Below are 20,881 nucleotides of genomic sequence, written 5' to 3'. Positions count from 1 at the left end.
TGTTGCCACCAGTAGCATTGAATGCGGGAAGTGAGTGGAAATTTGGCCTCAACAAAGAAAGTATAAAATAATAGCCAATCAGAATTGAGCTAAACTGAGTGAGCTCAACTTTGAATGGTCCTGGCGCACCAAAAAAAAGTGTCAAGGGAAACCAGCTTGGATTTGGCATCACACATATCAAATCGCATTGAGAGCATACGTTATTGACAGAAACAACTTGAATTGTTGTTGTCCCCCGGTGGCTAGCTAGTTGTTTTTGGTGTCTTTTAGTTGTCACTGTATTAGACTAAGCAGAGGTGATTTGATGGTGTTGAAGTTGAAATGGTGCTGGAATAGTGGAGGCAGCTCCTGTTTTCTTTGTGACTTGTGGTAACTCTCTGTGGTTCTAAATCAATAGTTGTTCAGTGGTCCGAAAATGTAGGAAACATTAACTTGCTTGACCATGCTGTAGGTCATGTCTCATGTTTGTTACAGTCAATATGCTTTGTGGACTTCACCAGACAGAGGTTACTCTCCTGTTTTGTGATGAAACAGAGGTGTGGTTGAGTTTATTCTGCCACTGTGTCTTCTTATTGTCTCAGCATTTAGGCCTGTACATCACAGTGTCAAGGCATATGAACTAACAGGTTATAGAGCAAACAACACAATTATCATAACACATACAGTGGGGGAAAAAAGTATTTGATCCCCTGCTGATTTTGTACATTTGCCCACTGACAAAGAAAGGATCAGACTATAATTTTAATGGTAGGTTTATTTGAACCGTGAGAGACAGAATAACAACAAAAATATCCAGAAAAACGCATGTCAAAAATGTTATAAATTGATATTTCCCTCATTAAAATGCAAATCATTTTATAACATTTTTGACATGCGTTTTTCTGGATTTTTTTGTTGTTATTCTGTCTCTCACTGTTCCAATAAACCTACCATTAAAATTATAGACTGATCCTTTCTTTGTCAGTGGGCAAACGTACAAAATCAGCAGGGGATCAAATACTTTTTTCCCCCACTGTAGGTTGTAATAGGTTCTTTTGGGGGGGGTCTTGGCTTCCCAGTGATTGTGATCTTATCCACGCACCACTAGTTTAGGGTTAGAATTAGGGTTAGGTTTAGTTTTAGGGGTTAGGGAAAATAGGATTTTGAATGGGAATCAATTGTTTGGTCCTAACAAGGATAGTAAAACAAATGTGTGTTTGCGTGTTTGTCACAACAACAGATGACAGTGCCATCCAGTCAGTTCAGTTGGAAGCAGTGATTCATACCATGACTCTTCTCTCTCTCCTCTCTCCCCCTCACTAGCTGCACTCTGTCCATCCGCGGTGACCCTTACACACACGTAGAAGAGAGAAGAGAGACAGTCAGTGAGCATATAGAGGGCAATGATGAACAGAAGAGAAACTCACAGCACATCACGTGTTTCATACTGTTAGAAAAACATTGGAGAGGTTGAAGTATACTGCTGCTTGCACCAGTACTAAGATGCATTAAATTAACAACAACCTGGATCTACAGTAGATATTCAGCCCGTCTTGGAGAAAGCTACTCAAACCCGGATTCAGCACATACATGCTTTTTAGTCCAGGAGTAAACTTAATCTGGTTAATGAATCTAGCCCATACAGATACAATGGAAGATCAAGAAAATATGTTTACCTGCTGGGCTGTTGTGATTGGACGACAGACGAGAAAGGGACGCATGCCCATTGGTGAGTGGTCTTGTCCCAGTGATGATGGGCGAGGTCATGACTGCTGATTGGAAGGTAGAGTCAGTCACACACAGCTGCCAGAACAGAACATTAAACTTTAGCACAGCGGGCTCACACAGTCAATCTTTACACATGCAGGTTCGATTCCATAGAATTCTATTTCAATGTTGGATTTCCGGTCGGTCAGACACTATATCCCCGGCCTAGATGACACCGGACCCAGTCTGTATGTGAGGGGGAGAGATATACATCGTCCAGGTGACCTGGAGGTCATCCCTCCATTTAGCTAGAGGACAGTGGGCAGGGTACTGTGTGGATTATGGCTGTCTGTCTGACAGACTGTCAATAGACAGAAACAGCACAACAACGAGGTGCAGCAGGGTCATGTCTATGCTCAAACACACACATTTGTTTTACTATCCTTGTGGGTTAATTGATTCCCATTTAAAATCCTATTTCCCCTAACCCCTAACCCAAAACTCTAACCCCTAACCATAACCCAAAACTCTAACCCCTAACCCAAAACTCTAACCCCTAACCATAGCCCAAAACTCTAACCCCTAACCCCTAACCCAAAACCTAACCCCTAACCCTAGCCCAAAACTCTAACCCCTAACCCTAGCCCAAAACTCTAACCCCTAACCCAAAACTCTAACCCTTAACCATAACCCAAAACGCTAACCCAAAACGCTAACCCCTAACCCTAAACCAAAACGCTAACCCCTAACCCAAAACTCTAACCCTTAACCATAACCCAAAACGCTAACCCAAAACTCTAACCCCTAACCCTAGCCCAAACCTCTAACCCCTAACCCAAAACTCTAACCCCTAACCCAAAACTCTAACCCCTAACCCTAGCCCAAAACTCTAACCCCTAACCCAAAACTCTAACCTTTAACCATAACCCAAAACGCTAACCCAAAACGCTAACCCCTAACCCTAAACCAAAACGCTAACCCCTAACCCTAATCCAAAACTCTAACCCCTAACCCAAAACTCTAACCCCTAACCATAACCCAAAACTCTAACCCCTAACCCTAACCCAAAACTCTAACCCCTAACCCTAGCCCAAAACTCTAACCCCTAACCCTAGCCCAAAACTCAACCCCTAACCCAAAACTCTAACCCTTAACCATAACCCAAAACGCTAACCCAAAACGCTAACCCCTAACCCTAAACCAAAACGCTAACCCCTAACCCTAATCCAAAACTCTAACCCCTAACCCAAAACTCTAACCCCTAACCCTCCCCCTAACCCTAACCCTCCTAACCCCTAACCCGAAACTCTTAACCCCTAATCCTAACCCCTAACCACAGCTTCTACCCCCAAGACATAAGACTGCTAAACAACTAATCAAATGACCACCGGACTATTTACATGGGGGGTGCAACTCAATATTAGGAAGGTGTTCTTAATGTTTTGTACACTCAGTGTATATACACGCTATATGCACACAGCAAGAAGCTAGTGTTCTTTACTGTCATAAGATATGTACATTTATGTAAATATATGCAGTCAGATCTGCCCCATGCGTATAAACACAGCTTATGTTAAAAAAAAATGGTTTCTTCATCTTGAGAGATAAGTCACATTTCAACATCAATAAATAAATAAATCTGCTAACACTCACTGAGTCAGGTGAGTTATAGTAACATTCCCTATAATACAAACATGCCCGTTCATTAACCAATACGGAAATGTTTCATTTAAGCAAAAGAAGAACAATTGAATAGAGCAAAAAACACAATCCCCTAACAATATCCTTATCCCAAGCCTAGTACCATCATCCAATCAAAACAACCGGCAGTAAATCCTGAGCACATCATCATCATCATCATCTCACCTGTCACCTGGTGCCCAGCGCCTGGTTTGACTGTGGTCATCTCTGTTCCCACCACTACTGTCCCTGTGCGTCTGACTCCTGATTCACGCCGGCCGCCGCAAAACAGCAGCAACAAATCAAACCAGCCTGAACACGACTGCGGCAGAACCGAGAGAGAAATACCAGAGAAACAGACTGGAGTGATGCCAGGAAGAGAGAGAGAAATACCAGAGAAACAGACTGGAGTGATGCCAGGAAGAGAGAGAGAAATACCAGAGAAACAGACTGGAGTGATGCCAGGAAGAGAGAGAGAAATACCAGAGAAACAGACTGGAGTGATGCCAGGAAGAGAGAGAGAAATACCAGAGAAACAGAGTGGAGTGATGCCAGGAAGAGAGAGAGAAATACCAGAGAAACAGACTGGAGTGATGCCAGGAAGAGAGAGAGAAATACCAGAGAAACAGACTGGAGTGATGCCAGGAAGAGAGAGAGAAATACCAGAGAAACAGACTGGAGTGATGCCAGGAAGAGAGAGAGAAATACCAGAGAAACAGACTGGAGTGATGCCAGGAAGAGAGAGAGAAATACCAGAGAAACAGACTGGAGTGATGCCAGGAAGAGAGAGAGAAATACCAGAGAAACAGACTGGAGTGATGCCAGGAAGAGAGAGAGAAATACCAGAGAAACAGAGTGGAGTGATGCCAGGAAGAGAGAGAGAAATACCAGAGAAACAGAGTGGAGTGATGCCAGGAAGAGAGAGAGAAATACCAGAGAAACAGACTGGAGTGATGCCAGGAAGAGAGAGAGAAATACCAGAGAAACAGACTGGAGTGATGCCAGGAAGAGAGAGAGAAATACCAGAGAAACAGAGTGGAGTGATGCCAGGAAGAGAGAGAGAAATACCAGAGAAACAGACTGGAGTGATGCCAGGAAGAGAGAGAGAAATACCAGAGAAACAGACTGGAGTGATGCCAGGAAGAGAGAGAGAAATACCAGAGGAACAGACTGGAGTGATGCCAGGAAGAGAGAGAGAAATACCAGAGAAACAGAGTGGAGTGATGCCAGGAAGAGAGAGAGAAATAGAGAGAGAGAGAAAGAGACCGAGTGCGAGAGAGAGAAACAGAGAGAGCGAGAGAGAGAAACCAAAGGGGGAAATGAATGTTTTCGAGTGTCTTCGAAGGTAATCAAAGTCAATCCATCTGATACATTTGGCCATTTAAAAGAAAAAAGTATTATTTCTAATGAGAGTTTAATCCATATCTGCCTGGTTTAAGTCACATACCAACATACGTGCCAGAGGGCTCTAAATTACGTCATTATTTACATCAAATAGAGTCCACACATGTCGGTTCAGTGGTCTGTCTCTCTCTCACATGTCTCTCCCACATACGCAGACCCCGATTGGATAATTCATAGACTAAAAATAGCACAGAGGGAACAGTGACTAACAGCAACTAATAGTCAGAGAATCAGCAGCGGGGTCTATGACAGCTTTCCCGGAGTAGGGCTGGAGGCAACTAGGGGCCACATGCATGGTTATACCTGGAACAGCTGTTGCTGCAGTTTGGCTCCATGAAAATATTTATGGAGCCGTTTGATTGTTGCCAAAACGTGCTCAAAATGAAAGATGTTTTATACTTGACTATTGATTTGTAATTACATTACACAGGCTGGCTGGTATAGTCCCCCGTGTAGTTGTTTAGTCATGATGCGGCACACAGAATGGAATGACAAGAAAGCACTATAATTCCTGAAGCAAATTTCTGGGGTGGGATTCATTCAAATGCAATTTACAGCCTCTTTCAGACCTCTGTTTCACGCAGAAATCCGATTATCCCATCTTTTCTCCATTGGTTCTCTCTCCGAGCCATTATAACAGTGTTGCTTCCGTCCCTCTCCCCACCCCTACCTGGGCTCCAACTAGGGACCCTCTGCACACATTAACTGCCTCCCACGAAGCTTCATTACCTATCGCTCCACAAAAGCCACGGTCCTTGCAGAGCAAGGGAAACAACTACTTCAAGGTCTCAGAACGAGTGACGTCACCGACTGAAATGCTGTTAGCGCACACCTCGCTAACTGGCTAGCCATTTCACAGCAGATCTCTCATCCCTCTCTCCCTTTTCACCCAGCTCCAAATATCTCCCTGGTGAGCGTTTAAAGGAACATTATTTGGGCTAATGAAAACGCACACATTTGAATAAGGTTGGCTACTGTGAGTGCTTATAGAGAATGTGCTGCACCAGAGCTTCGTTGTACATGGCACGTGCAGTGAGCTGATAACACTGGGCCTCGTGGGGGTGTATTATGCAGAACAGCGGCGCCAAATAACAGTTGACAGATGCGCGTGTCAGATACTGTATGTTCTAAAGGAATTAACCTATACGTCTGCCCTGATTATAAAGGGTCTGTCTGTTCAGGCTACATTTCAGAAGCAGTGATAATATGAGGAGACGATAAAAAAAGATTACAGGTCACCAGCCCAGTACAGCTCCACTCGGTTTGGGTCAGTAACATGTAAAGGGTATGTCCCTCTCCTATTCTTTCCGGCTGCGTCATCCTCACTCCGACATTGATTTACACACAAACATCACAAATATAAAGACCATTAACATTCGATGCAAAAACAAAAATATCTGTATTGCAACAGCTTTGTATTACTGGAGTTACAAAAAAAGGCTTCAATGTATAACGTTATTAATGCTCACCACCAACAACCCTGTGGATGAGGTTGAGCTGTAGCTCAGTGGCACCACCTAGTGGTTGATACATACAAGCACAGGCTGCAGTCTTTCTCAGGGAAGAAAGGAGCTGTGTGAAATGTAACGTCAAAAAGATCCATGGAATTAAGTTCTTTATTGGCGATCGCAAAAAAATAATAATAATAATAAAAAAATATAAAAATCTGCCTTATTACATCATAGCTCAAGCGCTGTCTATGGTGTTAAAGACACCGTTCAGTGATATTTAGCTAGCCTGGTCCCATTGTGTATGAGCTGCAGCCAACTCCTCTGTAGATGCCAAGCCTTACATGACATCTTTGGCATGACAGTGAAGGAACAGAGGAATTGGCTCCAGCAGCAACAGACTGGGCCACCAGGCTAGTTAGGAGGTAGTCATTTCCTCTGACAGAACTCAGCAGTCTCTAAACCACAGCCGGGAGGGGGGTGTCACAAAGCAGGAACAAGTAGAAACAGACAATTAGCATTCCTAAATATTCTGAAATAACATGAAATGGACAGTGGTATAATTGACCAACATCCAATTTTCTAGATTATTTTAGGAAATAAATCAAAAGTAGTAGCTATATGTGAATGTTTTTCAAAAGCATCACCCTAACTTCCTTGAACTGAGTGATGCTTTGTGACACACTGGTAGGTGATCAAAACATAAAACCAACAGACAAAATACACATGGGGAAACAAAAGAAAAATACAGTGTTGAAAAACAGAAGGTGGGGATATGTAGCCTTCATTTTGGCATTGATCAATAGAAACAAAACGTTCTCTAACTGCAATATGGCATAATCGGAATACGATATAGAATTAAAGAAACATTCCAAAGGATAGAGGCATCTTCAGGAGAAATCCGTTTTCCGTAATCAATAAACATATTTAATCCTAACTAATATAAAGAGCGTTGCTAACTAGCAAATATGATACAGGACAAAACATAAAATGGTTAATCTTTTTATTGCAAATCTAGAGATTCTATACTTGTAAGTAAATTCCACTCCGCATGAAATCGATATAAATACATTAAAAGGACACCGCAAGAAATTGCGAGCAGCTGCAGTCATGTTATCAATGAGTTAGTGGGAGGGCTGAACGTCCTTGAAGTATGTTGTGTGGCCGAGGTCGTCACTAGTTAACACAGCCACAAATGTGGGCAGAGGGTACAGTGATTCCGGTAGAGAAGTATCGAAGTCCTGTGATGATTTTCAGAGCGGATGGTAAAACAAAAATCCCACCTTCCCCTAGAAGGTCCTTAGATCTGGAGGATAATGACAGAGGAAAGGAGGTGGGCGAGAGGAGGTGGGTAGGGGGCGAGAGGACAGAAGAGAGGTGGGGAGAGGCGGCAGGGAGAGAGATACGGATGGAGGGTCACCAGATGGTTAATCCTGTCATTGCAACAGTTCCAACCTACAGAAAGCAATAAAAGATACTGATTGAGCACTTACATCATCAATGTCCTCGTCATCATCTCCGATGTCGTCAAACTGGATGTCTTCATCGTCCCCGGGACCAAAGGTATCCGTCTCGTTGATCTTGGCTGAGGGGAGGAGACAGGAAGAGGAGTCAGAGAGACAACAAGGATGTGCAAACAAAACAACTCAGGAATTTAATATCTACAAAACCAATCATTGGGCCAGCGGTAGTCATCATGGGCTGTGTCTCAATCATTTCTATCTTTCTTCCCTCGTCTCTTCTCCTGCATGACCACTCTTCCAATCCCATTAGCTGTTACCATAGGGAAAGCTCCTCTTCATAGTACTCACCGTGCTCCGGCAATTCTCCGTATGCCTTCAGACTCCTGGCCTCGTCTGCATTGTACTTCAGGATCACATCAGCTTTGTTGTCCTATAGCGGGAGAAAAAAACCTAAACTCAAACCTGTTTTTATGATACAGTGACAATAGGGCTGAGCGATATAAAACCATCTTTATTTTTTCCAAACAATGGGCGATTTCCGATTTATATATCGATTTTTTACATGTTCTCTGAATAAGCGTTGTTGTACAATTAAAGGTCAATAAACTGCATTCAAAACAGTCAGCAATAATCTAATGAATTCAGGGAGTGTGTAAGTATACCTAGGCTAAATATAAGCCTTCCACAACCATAAGACCAACTAATAATGTCATTATTTAATCCAAATAGTTTAACCAGCTTTTTTTCTTCAATAATCACTGATCTGGCTTTCAACTCAGTCTATGAAAATGTCCTTTTGTTACAAATTGGACCAGAACCAAGCACATCCCCACTAATAAACTTCTTGTAGCACAATAGAAAATTAACACAGCACAGGAGGCTGCTGAGGGGAGGAAGGCTCATAATAATGGCTGGGATGGAATGCCAGCCATGTGTTTGATGCCATTACACTATTTCCGCTCCAGCCATTACCACGAGCACGTTCTCCCCAATGAAGGTCCCACCAACCTCCTGTGTAACACAGGTCTTAATAAACAATCTCTCAAGCACAAGCCCACATGCTAATGAGTAGTCAGATAATGTTTAGATTTCAAGTCTAGCCAACTTGGATCTATTTGTTAGCCAACAAGGTAGAACAGTTGAACTGCTATGAACACACCCTCCTGTCTGCCTCTAACTGTTTGAACAGCATGCTAGCCTGTCCACTTTGTTCACATGTTGAAATCAAGTAGCCTACCTGGATAAGATGCTTATTTCTCAGAATTAGTTGCCAATTCCTGGTATAAATGTGTATTTTTATTCTCATTGCACATTTATAAAACAACTAGAAAGCTAGAACAGCTGGTAGCAAAAATTCTGCTAGTGGCACGTTGCACAGAAAATGAGCATTTCTTTTCCAGAAACAATGTTCATTGATAAGCTACTCCTGTTTTAGTAGGGTCTACTCTCTGTACGTTTTATGAGTTGAGAGATAAAAAGGTATCATTAGAAAGGTTTAGTTCTCATCTATTACTCTCAAATAATGTCTCGGTGGCTTTCAGTGTCCATAGGACCCATTCTGTTGGACCAAACCTCAAATGCAAATAGCGAGTTGAAACAGCTTTTTGTCATAGAGGAAGAAGTGATGTTTCATCTGTTGTTGTTGTGAGTGGCAGGGACTTGGTGTATGAGTGGGAATGTATACACTGGCACAGAAGGAGCAAAGGAGATAAGACCAAAAAGACAACAAGTGGACATAAAACGCTCATAAAAACAAAATTTGATTCTTGCGATACAGGCACTGTGCGCTAAAAAACACATTTGAATTATAGTCGACTATAACTACTCATTATAGCGATAACTACTCACTATAACTACTCATTATAGCTATAACTACTCACTATAACTACTCACTATAACTACTCATTATAGCTATAACTACTCACTATAACTACTCATTATAGCTATAACTACTCACTATAACTACTCTCTATAACTACTCACTATAACTACTCTCTATAACTACTCACTATAACTACTCACTATAACTACTCATTATAACTACTCACTATAACTATAACTACTCACTATAACTACTCATTATAGCTATAACTACTCACTATAACTACTCATTATAGCTATAACTACTCACTATAACTACTCATTATAGCTATAACTACTCACTATAACTACTCATTATAGCTATAACTACTCACTATAGCTACTCATTATAGCTATAACTACTCACTATAACTACTCTCTATAACTACTCATTATAGCTATAACTACTCACTATAACTACTCACTATAACTACTCATTATAGCTATAACTACTCACTATAACTACTCTCTATAACTACTCATTACAGCTATAACTACTCACTATAACTACTCATTATAGCTATAACTACTCACTATAACTACTCATTATAGCTATAACTACTCACTATAACTACTCATTATAGCTATAACTACTCACTATAACTACTCTCTATAACTACTCATTATAGCTATAACTACTCACTATAACTACTCACTATAACTACTCATTATAGCTATAACTACTCACTATAACTACTCATTATAGCTATAACTACTCACTATAACTACTCTCTATAACTACTCATTATAGCTATAACTACTCACTATAACTACTCATTATAGCTATAACTACTCACTATAACTACTCATTATAGCTATAACTACTCACTATAACTACTCATTATAGCTATAACTACTCACTATAACTACTCATTATAGCTATAACTACTCACTATAACTACTCTCTATAACTACTCATTATAGCTATAACTACTCTCTATAACTACTCACTATAGGTATAACTACTCACTATAGCTATAACTACTCACTATAACTACTCATTATAGCTATAACTACTCACTATAACTACTCATTATAGCTATAACTACTCTCTATAACTACTCATTATAGCTATAACTACTCACTATAACTACTCACTATAACTATAACTACTCACTATAACTACTCACTATAACTACTCTCTATAACTACTCACTATAACTACTCATTATAGCTATAACTACTCACTATATTTACTCACTATAACTACTCTCTATAACTACTCACTATAACTACTCATTATAGCTATAACTACTCACTATAACTACTCATTATAGCTATAACTACTCACTATAACTACTCATTATAGCTATAACTACTCACTATAACTACTCACTATAACTACTCTCTATAACTACTCACTATAACTACTCATTATAGCTATAACTACTCACTATAACTACTCATTATAGCTATAACTACTCACTATAACTACTCATTATAGCTATAACTACTCACTATAACTACTCATTATAGCTATAACTACTCACTATAACTACTCATTATAGCTATAACTACTCACTATAACTACTCTATAACTACTCATTATAGCTATAACTACTCTATAACTACTCATTATAGCTATAACTACTCACTATAGCTATAACTACTCACTATAACTACTCATTATAGCTATAACTACTCACTATAACTACTCACTATAACTATAACTACTCACTATAACTACTCATTATAGCTATAACTACTCACTATAACTACTCATTATAGCTATAACTACTCACTATAACTACTCTCTATAACTACTCACTATAACTACTCTCTATAACTACTCACTATAACTACTCATTATAGCTATAACTACTCACTATAACTACTCACTATAGCTATAACTACTCACTATAACTACTCACTATAACTACAACTACTCTATAACTACTCATTATAGCTATAACTACTCACTATAACTACTCTCTATAACTACTCATTATAGCTATAACTACTCTCTATAACTACTCATTATAGCTATAACTACTCACTATAACTACTCATTATAGCTATAACTACTCACTATAACTACTCATTATAGCTATAACTACTCACTATAACTACTCATTATAGCTATAACTACTCACTATAACTACTCTCTATAACTACTCATTATAGCTATAACTACTCTCTATAACTACTCACTATAGCTATAACTACTCACTATAGCTATAACTACTCACTATAACTACTCATTATAGCTATAACTACTCACTATAACTACTCATTATAGCTATAACTACTCTCTATAACTACTCATTATAGCTATAACTACTCACTATAGCTATAACTACTCACTATAACTACTCATTATAGCTATAACTACTCACTATAACTACTCATTATAGCTATAACTACTCACTATAACTACTCACTATAACTACTCATTATAGCTATAACTACTCACTATAACTACTCTCTATAACTACTCACTATAACTACTCTCTATAACTACTCACTATAACTACTCATTATAGCTATAACTACTCACTATAACTACTCACTATAGCTATAACTACTCACTATAACTACAACTACTCTATAACTACTCATTATAGCTATAACTACTCACTATAACTACTCTCTATAACTACTCATTATAGCTATAACTACTCACTATAACTACTCATTATAGCTATAACTACTCACTATAACTACTCATTATAGCTATAACTACTCACTATAACTACTCATTATAGCTATAACTACTCACTATAACTACTCTCTATAACTACTCATTATAGCTATAACTACTCTCTATAACTACTCACTATAGCTATAACTACTCACTATAGCTATAACTACTCACTATAACTACTCATTATAGCTATAACTACTCACTATAACTACTCATTATAGCTATAACTACTCTCTATAACTACTCATTATAGCTATAACTACTCACTATAACTACTCACTATAGCTATAACTACTCACTATAACTACTCTCTATAACTACTCATTATAGCTATAACTACTCTCTATAACTACTCACTATAGCTATAACTACTCACTATAGCTATAACTACTCACTATAACTACTCATTATAGCTATAACTACAACTACTCTATAACTACTCATTATAGCTATAACTACTCACTATAACTACTCTCTATAACTACTCATTATAGCTATAACTACTCTCTATAACTACTCATTATAGCTATAACTACTCACTATAGCTATAACTACTCACTATAACTACTCATTATAGCTATAACTACTCACTATAACTACTCATTATAGCTATAACTACTCACTATAACTACTCTCTATAACTACTCACTATAACTACTCATTACAGCTATAACTACTCACTATAACTACTCATTATAGCTATAACTACTCACTATAACTACTCATTATAGCTATAACTACTCACTATAACTACTCATTATAGCTATAACTACTCTCTATAACTACTCATTATAGCTATAACTACTCACTATAACTACTCTCTATAACTACTCATTATAGCTATAACTACTCACTATAGCTATAACTACTCACTATAGCTATAACTACTCACTATAGCTACTCATTATAGCTATAACTACTCACTATAACTACTCATTATAGCTATAACTACTCACTATAACTACTCATTATAGCTATAACTACTCATTATAGCTATAACTACTCACTATAGCTATAACTACTCACTATAGTCGCCCAGCCCTAAGTGACAACCAAATGCACAGTCACCCACAACAACAGCAGTTGTAAACTTGCTGGTCATCTCACCTGGTAATCTCTCAGACCCACCAGAATGATATCTGACGCATTAATCCACACCTGAAATAAAAACATAAGAACGCTTTTACAAGGACTTAAATCAGATGAATGGATAACAATCTAAAGAATTGGTTAATACACAACTGCAGCCCATGCTGTGTCGCGGTTGATAGTCCATAGTGGGGAGAAAAGAAGAAAAAAAACATTGAGTCTGCATCATTCAGGGTTTCCCCTTGTGTGTCAATATGATGGGCGTGTTTGGTGTGTGTTCCTACCTTTTTCCTGAGTTTTCCTCGGATGTGGCAGAGCCGCTTAACTCCATCAAAACACATGGCTTCTAACCTCCCATTACCCAACATTTTAATCACCTGGGCATATTCTACAGGAAAGAGAGAACGACTTAACATACACAACATCACAGGAGTTGGGAACACCTGAGTGTACACTACAGCACAGGGGAGAGGGTTACATTGCTCCCACGGAGTAGGGCCATGTTGATCGTAATGCTTGTATACCTTCACCCTCAATACAACACACGTCTGCTCTAAAAACAGGGCTGCATTTTTATCTGCATTCCAGAAACTTGGAAAAAAAGGAGCTGTACATTCTAGAGCATTGTCAGGAGCAGTTGAGGTATTCCACACAGGGGAGAGACTGGCAGTTCTAATTCTAGAACTGGTGTGCGTGCAGGCTTTTGCTCCAGCCAAAGCAGTAACACACCAACTAATCAACCAATCATAGTCTTCAACAAAGACTTGATTCAGCCATGTTGCCATTTGGCTGGAGCAAAAGCCTACACCCACACAAGCCCTGGTAAAGACCCCTGCCCGTCCGCCACTCACCCTGCCCGTCCGCCACTCACCCTGCCCGTCCGCCACTCACCCTGCCCGTCCTCTTTGAACACCAACTCTCTCTTCTCTGACTCATTCTCATTTTTTCCACGTCGACGATTCTTTCCTCCCTTACCTGGAGAGGACAGAGAGAAATAAATTAAGTCATATAGACCACTCACATTTTTGTCATTTAGCAGACACTTTCGCTCAGACTGTATTTAACTACTGTAGCTATGTACGGTAAAGGTTCTGAGTTTCCACTATGAAATCAGAGTACCACACCCAATAGCTAACCTATACTGTATTATTATAGTGTTTCAATGTCAACCTCACATCACCAACTTTTATTTTATCCAACCTTTATTTAACTAGGCAAGTCAGTTAAGAACAAATTATTATTTACAATGACGGTCTACTACGGCCAAACCCCAACGACGCTGGGTCAATTTTGCCGGATTCGAACCAGGTACTATAGTGACGCCTCTTGCACTGAGATGCAGTGACTTAGACTGCTGCACCACTCGGGAGTCCAACTACAGGAGGTACATGATGTGTTATAGCAACATGTGAAAATGTTTTACAGGAATAGAGCGCAGATATGCCATATGGCCAACTACAGTCAGTACGTGAAACCTTCTTGCTAAAATCCTCCAGGCAAATGTAGCTAGCTGACAGCTGTTTGAATGGGTTCATTGAGTCAATAACGTTAACTGCCATTAAAATGCCCGTGTTAGCACCATAAGTGGCTAGCAAGCCAGCTAGTTAGTTAGACGACAAGTCATGTGAGCCCTTAACAGTACAATTTAACGTCAGAACGATAATACAGCGAGCTGGCTGCTCTTAACTTACCTAGTTTGTACGTACTTAGATTTGTGAAAATATATGCTACGAAGCTGGTGGTTACCGTTAGTCATTTTGTTCTCTAGCTATTCAACCGTGTCACGTTTTTACTGAGGGACAAGTTCCGGGAATAGACGGCACTTCTAACTTTACCTTTATTCTTGGGCATATTCCGTACAGCTCAGCTCTTCGTCCCGTGGTGATTGGATGGCGCTTACTGCTATATGAACAATACTGAGAAAGAAAAACGGGCCAATTTCTCCCGGAAAACCAATTCATCACTTGTGCACCGGTTTACGCATGCGCATGACATGTCATACAAAATGGTAAAGCTTTATTTACACATGTGAAACAGCAATACACCATGCTAGAAAGTTACTGTCTTTCTTTATCATTTACGTTTCGGAATGCAACAATATTACACGTTTAAATCAAACACACCAGACCATTACACAAATCATATATTAATTTGAAAATATTTGAAAATATTTATTTTCTTTGTAAATGTACTTACTTGGGAATGGACCACAGACACAGTGGAAACATATGGAACGTATTGACTAATATTTTAACATTTTTATATGCTGGAACTGGGTAAGTGTTTAGAATAATAAAACCTATCGATTAAATATACATTTTATATTTATATTTTATATGATCCATTCCAATAAAAATAATATAGCCTAGGTTAAATGCTCGTTCAGTAGAAACACTCCACTACAGTAGGTGGCGATAGAGCACATTTCTGATAATAAAACAGAAGAAGTAACAACCTGCTAGCTGTTTTAGCAATCCATGATAAATTATAACGTTTTGGTAGCTGGAAAATATGATTGTGGTTGAATTTACACATATCCATGGATATTTCTGAATTCACCACTGTTCGAACTTCATAGCCAGATAGAGAGAAAGTGAAAAGTCAACGTGCGGATATAAATTAGTTACTCTACACTGTAGATAGCTTAGCCACAGTGCTAGCTGTTAGCAGACACCAATAACAAAGATACTGGTAGTCCGGGTCAGTGTGTGCAAACGCAGCTGTCACATCTCGGCGACGACACAACATTTGAAGCTAAAACGTACATCAAGTTGTGACTCAGTTTCATTAGAAAATAACTGGCTAAAGAGAAGAACGCAATGGAAATCCATAAATGCATTATTAGAGGATGCGCCAATCAATCGGACGCAATTATTCATTACAGTTTACCAGAGGAGCCCCAGAGACGCCAACGGTGGCTACAGTTTATCAATGGAAGCAACCCGGGAGAGCAAATTCCAGATGTTTCCCGTTTATGTGGCGACCACTTTACAGAAGAGTGCTTCACAAAACTTGATCTCGGTTTCACCACGAGGTTAATATTAAATCTTGACGCAATCCCATCGATTTATTCCACTGATAAAACATCGGCTTATCGGAAACACACCGTGAGTATGATATTCGCGCTATGAGGCTAGCCTACAATTATTATTATTATTTGTACATGTTTTATTAAACTTAATTTAACATTGGGCAAAACTGTTGTTTAGGCTATAGCATCAAAGACAGCCTAGGCTATAGGATCATTAATCAAAGACAGACTGAAAATGTTTTAGTAGAGAAGATGGCGGCGCAATTACTTCAAACATTTGCAGCCAATTAACTACTTAATTTCTTAAACTTTTCACTCCACCAACAAAAACATATTTTTAGTTCTTATAGGCTGATCTTGAAAGACGTTATAGCTATCTAAAATTGCCTTCCAGCCTAGCCTACAGTTTATTAAACCAAGTGTAGCCCTGAACTAGTAGTATCTATCAGTGCGCCCAGCAGCTCTGATTCAAACTCCCATTTAGCAGATATGCAAAGTTTATAATGTCAAAATCCGTCCTTTGATCACCAAATATGCATTTTCGCTTACCAACTAACGAACCAACAAACGTATTTTGACATTATAAAGCTTGCAGAGCTGGTGAATCTGAGCTTTCTGGGCGTTGAGGTACATGTACTGTTGAAGCACAACCTTCCAACACTATAACTTTAATTGAATAATGTTACTTCTAAATGAAACACTTCTTGTTCATCTCTCACAGGTGTACGCTGAGAGGGCGAAGGGGACTGGGATGTTGGAAGTAAAAATGGCCGGCATCAAGGAGGAGCCAGTGGACAGGGAGTTGGATTCGCAGATGAATCGCTGGAACAATTCGTTGGGTTCACTCAACAAGTTGTTTAGTTCAATCAAAGAGGAAGATGTTGGGGAGGATGAGAGCATTGCAGAGAGCTATGACCAGATTAGAGTGGTGAAAATAGGAGACTCACACACAGGAGATAGGAAGGATGAGGGAGGAGAGTATGGGATGGAATACTCACACACTCGCCCATATGAAGGAGAGGATGGAGGCTATGATGCCATGGTAACAGAGATTCACAGGAAAGAGAAAATGAATGTGATGGAGCGTGAGGGGGAGGTGGAGGGAGTGTTTGTGATAGAAAACTCAAATCCAGAGGAGGAGGAATATGTGGTAGAGGAGGAGGTATGGCAGATGGCGGAAGGGGGAGAGAGCAGGACGGAAGAGATGTGGGGGGAAAAGGGGAAACGGAGAAAGCTTCCGGGGCCGCAATGGTGGAGATATGAGCAAGAGAGGAGGAAAACCCAGGAAGACGAATGGAAGATGATTGCAGAGAGGGCGAGGGAGGAAGAGAGGGAGAGACAGAAAGGTCAGACTGTGGAGGGGAAGAAGAGGGTTGCAGGGTTCCGCTGCCCACAGTGCAGCAACACCTTCCAGTCCCGAAGCGAGTTACTGGAGCATAAAACCGGCTGCTGCACTGATGCGAAATACGCCTGCCCAGTGCCGCTCTGCCCCCAACGCTACCCATCCAAGGGCTCCCTGAGGACTCACATCTGCTTCCACCATGTGAAGGAGGACAACAAGGAGGAAAAGGACTTGGATGCTATCCGGAAAGCCAGAGGAGCCGGGGAGCATCAGAATAAATACCAACCCAGCCATAAGAAGAAATTCTTCTGCCCACTCTGCAACACATACTACAGAAACCAGATAGTCCTCGACAAGCACTCTCGTAGTCACACCAGTTTCCACAAAGTGATGTTGTGTTGCTCCTTCTGCTCTGTGGAGATGCTGAATAAATTCACAATGAAAAAGCACTACAACACGGAACACCCAGGCAGGGTCCCGCGCTGTGAGATGTGTGAAAGAAACTTCTCCTCGATCGACAACTTTCTAACACATCAGGTTAGACACGTGGCCGTGACTCCTTATTACTGCTATGAGTGTCGCATCTACCAGCTCACCCAGAGGGGCCTCACTGTCCACCTGAAAAACCACGCTCTCAGACGCAACCAGAAGCAGCTGGACCGGCAGTCTGGGAAACTCAACAAACCTGACAATACAGGGAATCATAGTACAGCCCCTCTGAAGAAAAGCCCCTCCCCTCTACCAAACAATCCTGCACATCTACAAGATAACCACGCCCATCTACAAGAGATCAAAGAAGAAGAATTTATAACCAAATAAATAGAATCTCAATCTAGTGTTTTTAACCCCTCCCCTTTGTCCCATAACCACACCCCTCCTCTGACATGAAAAACTGACTTGGGAACTTTATTAGTGAATATTTCTGTACAGGAGAACACTGAGACTGGGATCAAATCGTCTAACTAAAGGACAGCTACTACTTGGTTGTTACAGTAAATTCATTCTGAAGCTGCTTTATCGATACAGATGGAATGGGAGAAATGACCTTCAAGCTAACTGTCATTTAGAGAGAGAGTTTAGGTTTGTAAAGATGGGATTCTTATTGGATATCAGATTGAAGCTCACTTGTACAGTATTTGTTTGTCACTTTCACCTTGAAGGCCATGCGTCTTCAAAGCGTTGTAAGCCCTTTATAAGCCCCATAATATCCTACATGATATGTATTTAGCTGTCATTCATTATAGAGATAATTCAGTTGAATCTTTTGTATTGTCCTTTTATCGATTTAGAGAATTGTCTTACACAACATTTGCTGTAAGTAGCTTTATGTAAAATGTGATAGTCGCAAGTGTAATGAAATGTTTCTGAATTAACATTTGGGTTTGTATTTGTTTGTAGAGTATATTATTAGCCCGTACATGATCCTATGAGGTTTACATCTTTGTTTGTTCTGGTTCTGCACCTTCCTCTTCATCAGCACTTGTTTATTTCCTACAGTACTCCAGGGTCAGTAGTACAGCACTATGGGTAGGGTTAGAGGGTGCATCATACCCATAGAAATGTGTTGTATAGAACATGTTACTTTGTAAAAACATATGGATTGTCAGTCATGTAGAATAAGGAATAGTGTCAACTCTAGTACATTTCTATCTATGCCAGATGTATACATTAGGAACTCTCTGGGCCAATGGAAAGAAGAGAGAACTCTCTGGGCCAATCGGAAACCAAGTGAACTTTCTCTGCCCAATAGAGATTAGACCGGAACGCCACTGTAGCCCTGTCATCCAGGAGCCTTTTGATGTCGACTGGTTCCATTACAGAACATCTTTGATGCATTGTTCTCTATGCTGTTGACTGTATGTTGTCTGAATAAAAAGCCTTTCTGTAGTATTTACTGGTCAGTGAAAAACACAGTTGTATACTGAAGGTATTTTTATTATGTTCAATACAAAGTCCTACTGTGACTCCACTGAGATACAAAACCAGAGAGAGGAGACAGCAGCAGTGGTGGAGGAAGGGACACTATCTCCACTGGATAGGGATAGAGGAAGGAGAGAGCAACACAAAGAGAGAAAAAAGGCATATCATCTACTCTCAAACTGGAAGGGGAAAAAACCATACAGACATCTCAAACACACAACCTTACAGCTCTGCTACCAGTCAAGCAGAACCTGAAAGACTGTTACAACACATCTAGAAGAGCTGAGGGAGAGCGATCGAATAGGTAGGAGTTGTCCACCGATCCAGAATCAGCTCATTAATTCAATAATACTGCTACAAGTCATTGATACTGTAGCTACATATTGTTTCATTCAATTAGACAGACAGTGCTTTAAAGGGATTGACCAGAAGTCAGCAGGTGCCAGCTGGCCCACACAGTAACATACTGGATTACCTCCACAACTATGTCATGACATTCCAGACGGCAGGTTGAAAGGGTTCAATTCAGCATAAAATATCATGTCTCTTCTATCCACACATTTCAACATCCATGGACCTCTCCCACCCCACCTATGTGCTTACATGACATAGTTAATGATTATAAAATGCATGGTATTTAATCTAGAAACCTGAGCTGCTGTAGGAACAGTAGTGTCAGTTCGGTGTCAGACAGACTCCTCATAGCGTCATCCACACATGCTGCTTTCAAATGTACCTTGGAACTGGGAAACACAAGGTTCAGAGGAGTCCCGAGGAGCATTTGAAGGCATCAACATATACACAGACTCGCTGTCCAGATAACCACTGCTTTACACTGGTCGAGGATCAGCTTTCCCTTGGTGTCTGTAAATGTTGAGGTGTGGCATGGACAGGGCAGGCTGTACCCAGACTGGCTCACCAAAGCCATGATTGGACCTCAGTCCCGTCACTCTGGATTTTGTGGCTGACTGGGAGGAGCTTGTCTCTACATAGGAGGCGGGGTCAGTTGAGCTCTACCTGCTCTCACTCTGATGACATCACTAGTTTTGTCCCTGTCTGATGACTCAGTCACAGAAGAAGCTACCACAGAGTTTCTAAACCCAGAGATGCAACATCGTTAGACATCTGTGAACGCTTGCAAAACAGACCAAGCTGGCCAGGGTTTAGGGGTTGTGAAGTCAATGAGAGAAGTAAAACATTCTTCCTTAGTTGTTCATTTTCTCGAAATCTAAATCCACAACCTAGAATTGATCCATATTTCTTAAGTAGTTGAACATGTTATTACTCCAACCTCGTGAAAGTGACAAATGGACA

The 20,881-nt window shown here is 40.2% G+C and overlaps 3 protein-coding genes across 4 annotated transcripts in view; 1 reads left to right on the top strand and 2 right to left on the bottom strand.

Annotated features, from left to right (window-relative positions):
- Positions 1-7,204: 7,204 nt before the first annotated feature.
- LOC106590461 (eukaryotic translation initiation factor 1A, X-chromosomal) lies at positions 7,205-15,274 on the bottom strand. 2 transcript variants are annotated; one of them, XM_014181520.3, is made up of 7 exons: positions 15,110-15,274; positions 14,166-14,249; positions 13,559-13,662; positions 13,293-13,343; positions 8,030-8,111; positions 7,712-7,803; positions 7,205-7,524 (listed from the first exon to the last, which is right to left on the bottom strand). In XM_014181520.3, the coding sequence occupies exons 1-7, from the start codon at positions 15,123-15,125 to the stop codon at positions 7,519-7,521; spliced, it is 435 nt and encodes a 144-aa protein (XP_014036995.1). In that variant the 5' UTR covers positions 15,126-15,274; the 3' UTR covers positions 7,205-7,518. The 2 variants fall into 2 exon arrangements, with proteins under 2 accessions (XP_014036995.1, XP_014036996.1); XM_014181521.3 differs by lacking the exon at positions 14,166-14,249 and having other exon boundaries at positions 15,110-15,269.
- A 450-nt stretch (positions 15,275-15,724) lies between these two features.
- Positions 15,725-19,537, top strand: LOC106590463 (uncharacterized). Its single transcript, XM_014181522.3, has 2 exons — positions 15,725-16,381; positions 17,027-19,537. Exons 1-2 carry the CDS (start codon positions 16,094-16,096, stop codon positions 18,464-18,466), a joined length of 1,728 nt encoding a protein of 575 aa, XP_014036997.2. The 5' UTR covers positions 15,725-16,093; the 3' UTR covers positions 18,467-19,537.
- A 24-nt stretch (positions 19,538-19,561) lies between these two features.
- Positions 19,562-20,881, bottom strand: part of LOC106590479 (ribosomal protein S6 kinase alpha-3) — a 57,126-nt gene continuing 55,806 nt past the window's right edge. Inside the window, exon 22 of the mRNA XM_045710582.2 lies at positions 19,562-20,881. This exon is cut by the window's right edge and continues 1,506 nt beyond it. The gene's annotated coding sequence lies outside the window, so the exon portion shown is untranslated.

This window comes from Salmo salar, chromosome 29 (assembly GCF_965601325.2).
Source record: "Salmo salar chromosome 29, fSalSal1, whole genome shotgun sequence".
Classification (NCBI taxonomy): Eukaryota; Metazoa; Chordata; class Actinopteri; order Salmoniformes; family Salmonidae; genus Salmo; species Salmo salar.
This window is presented reverse-complemented; position numbering and strand designations above follow the sequence as displayed.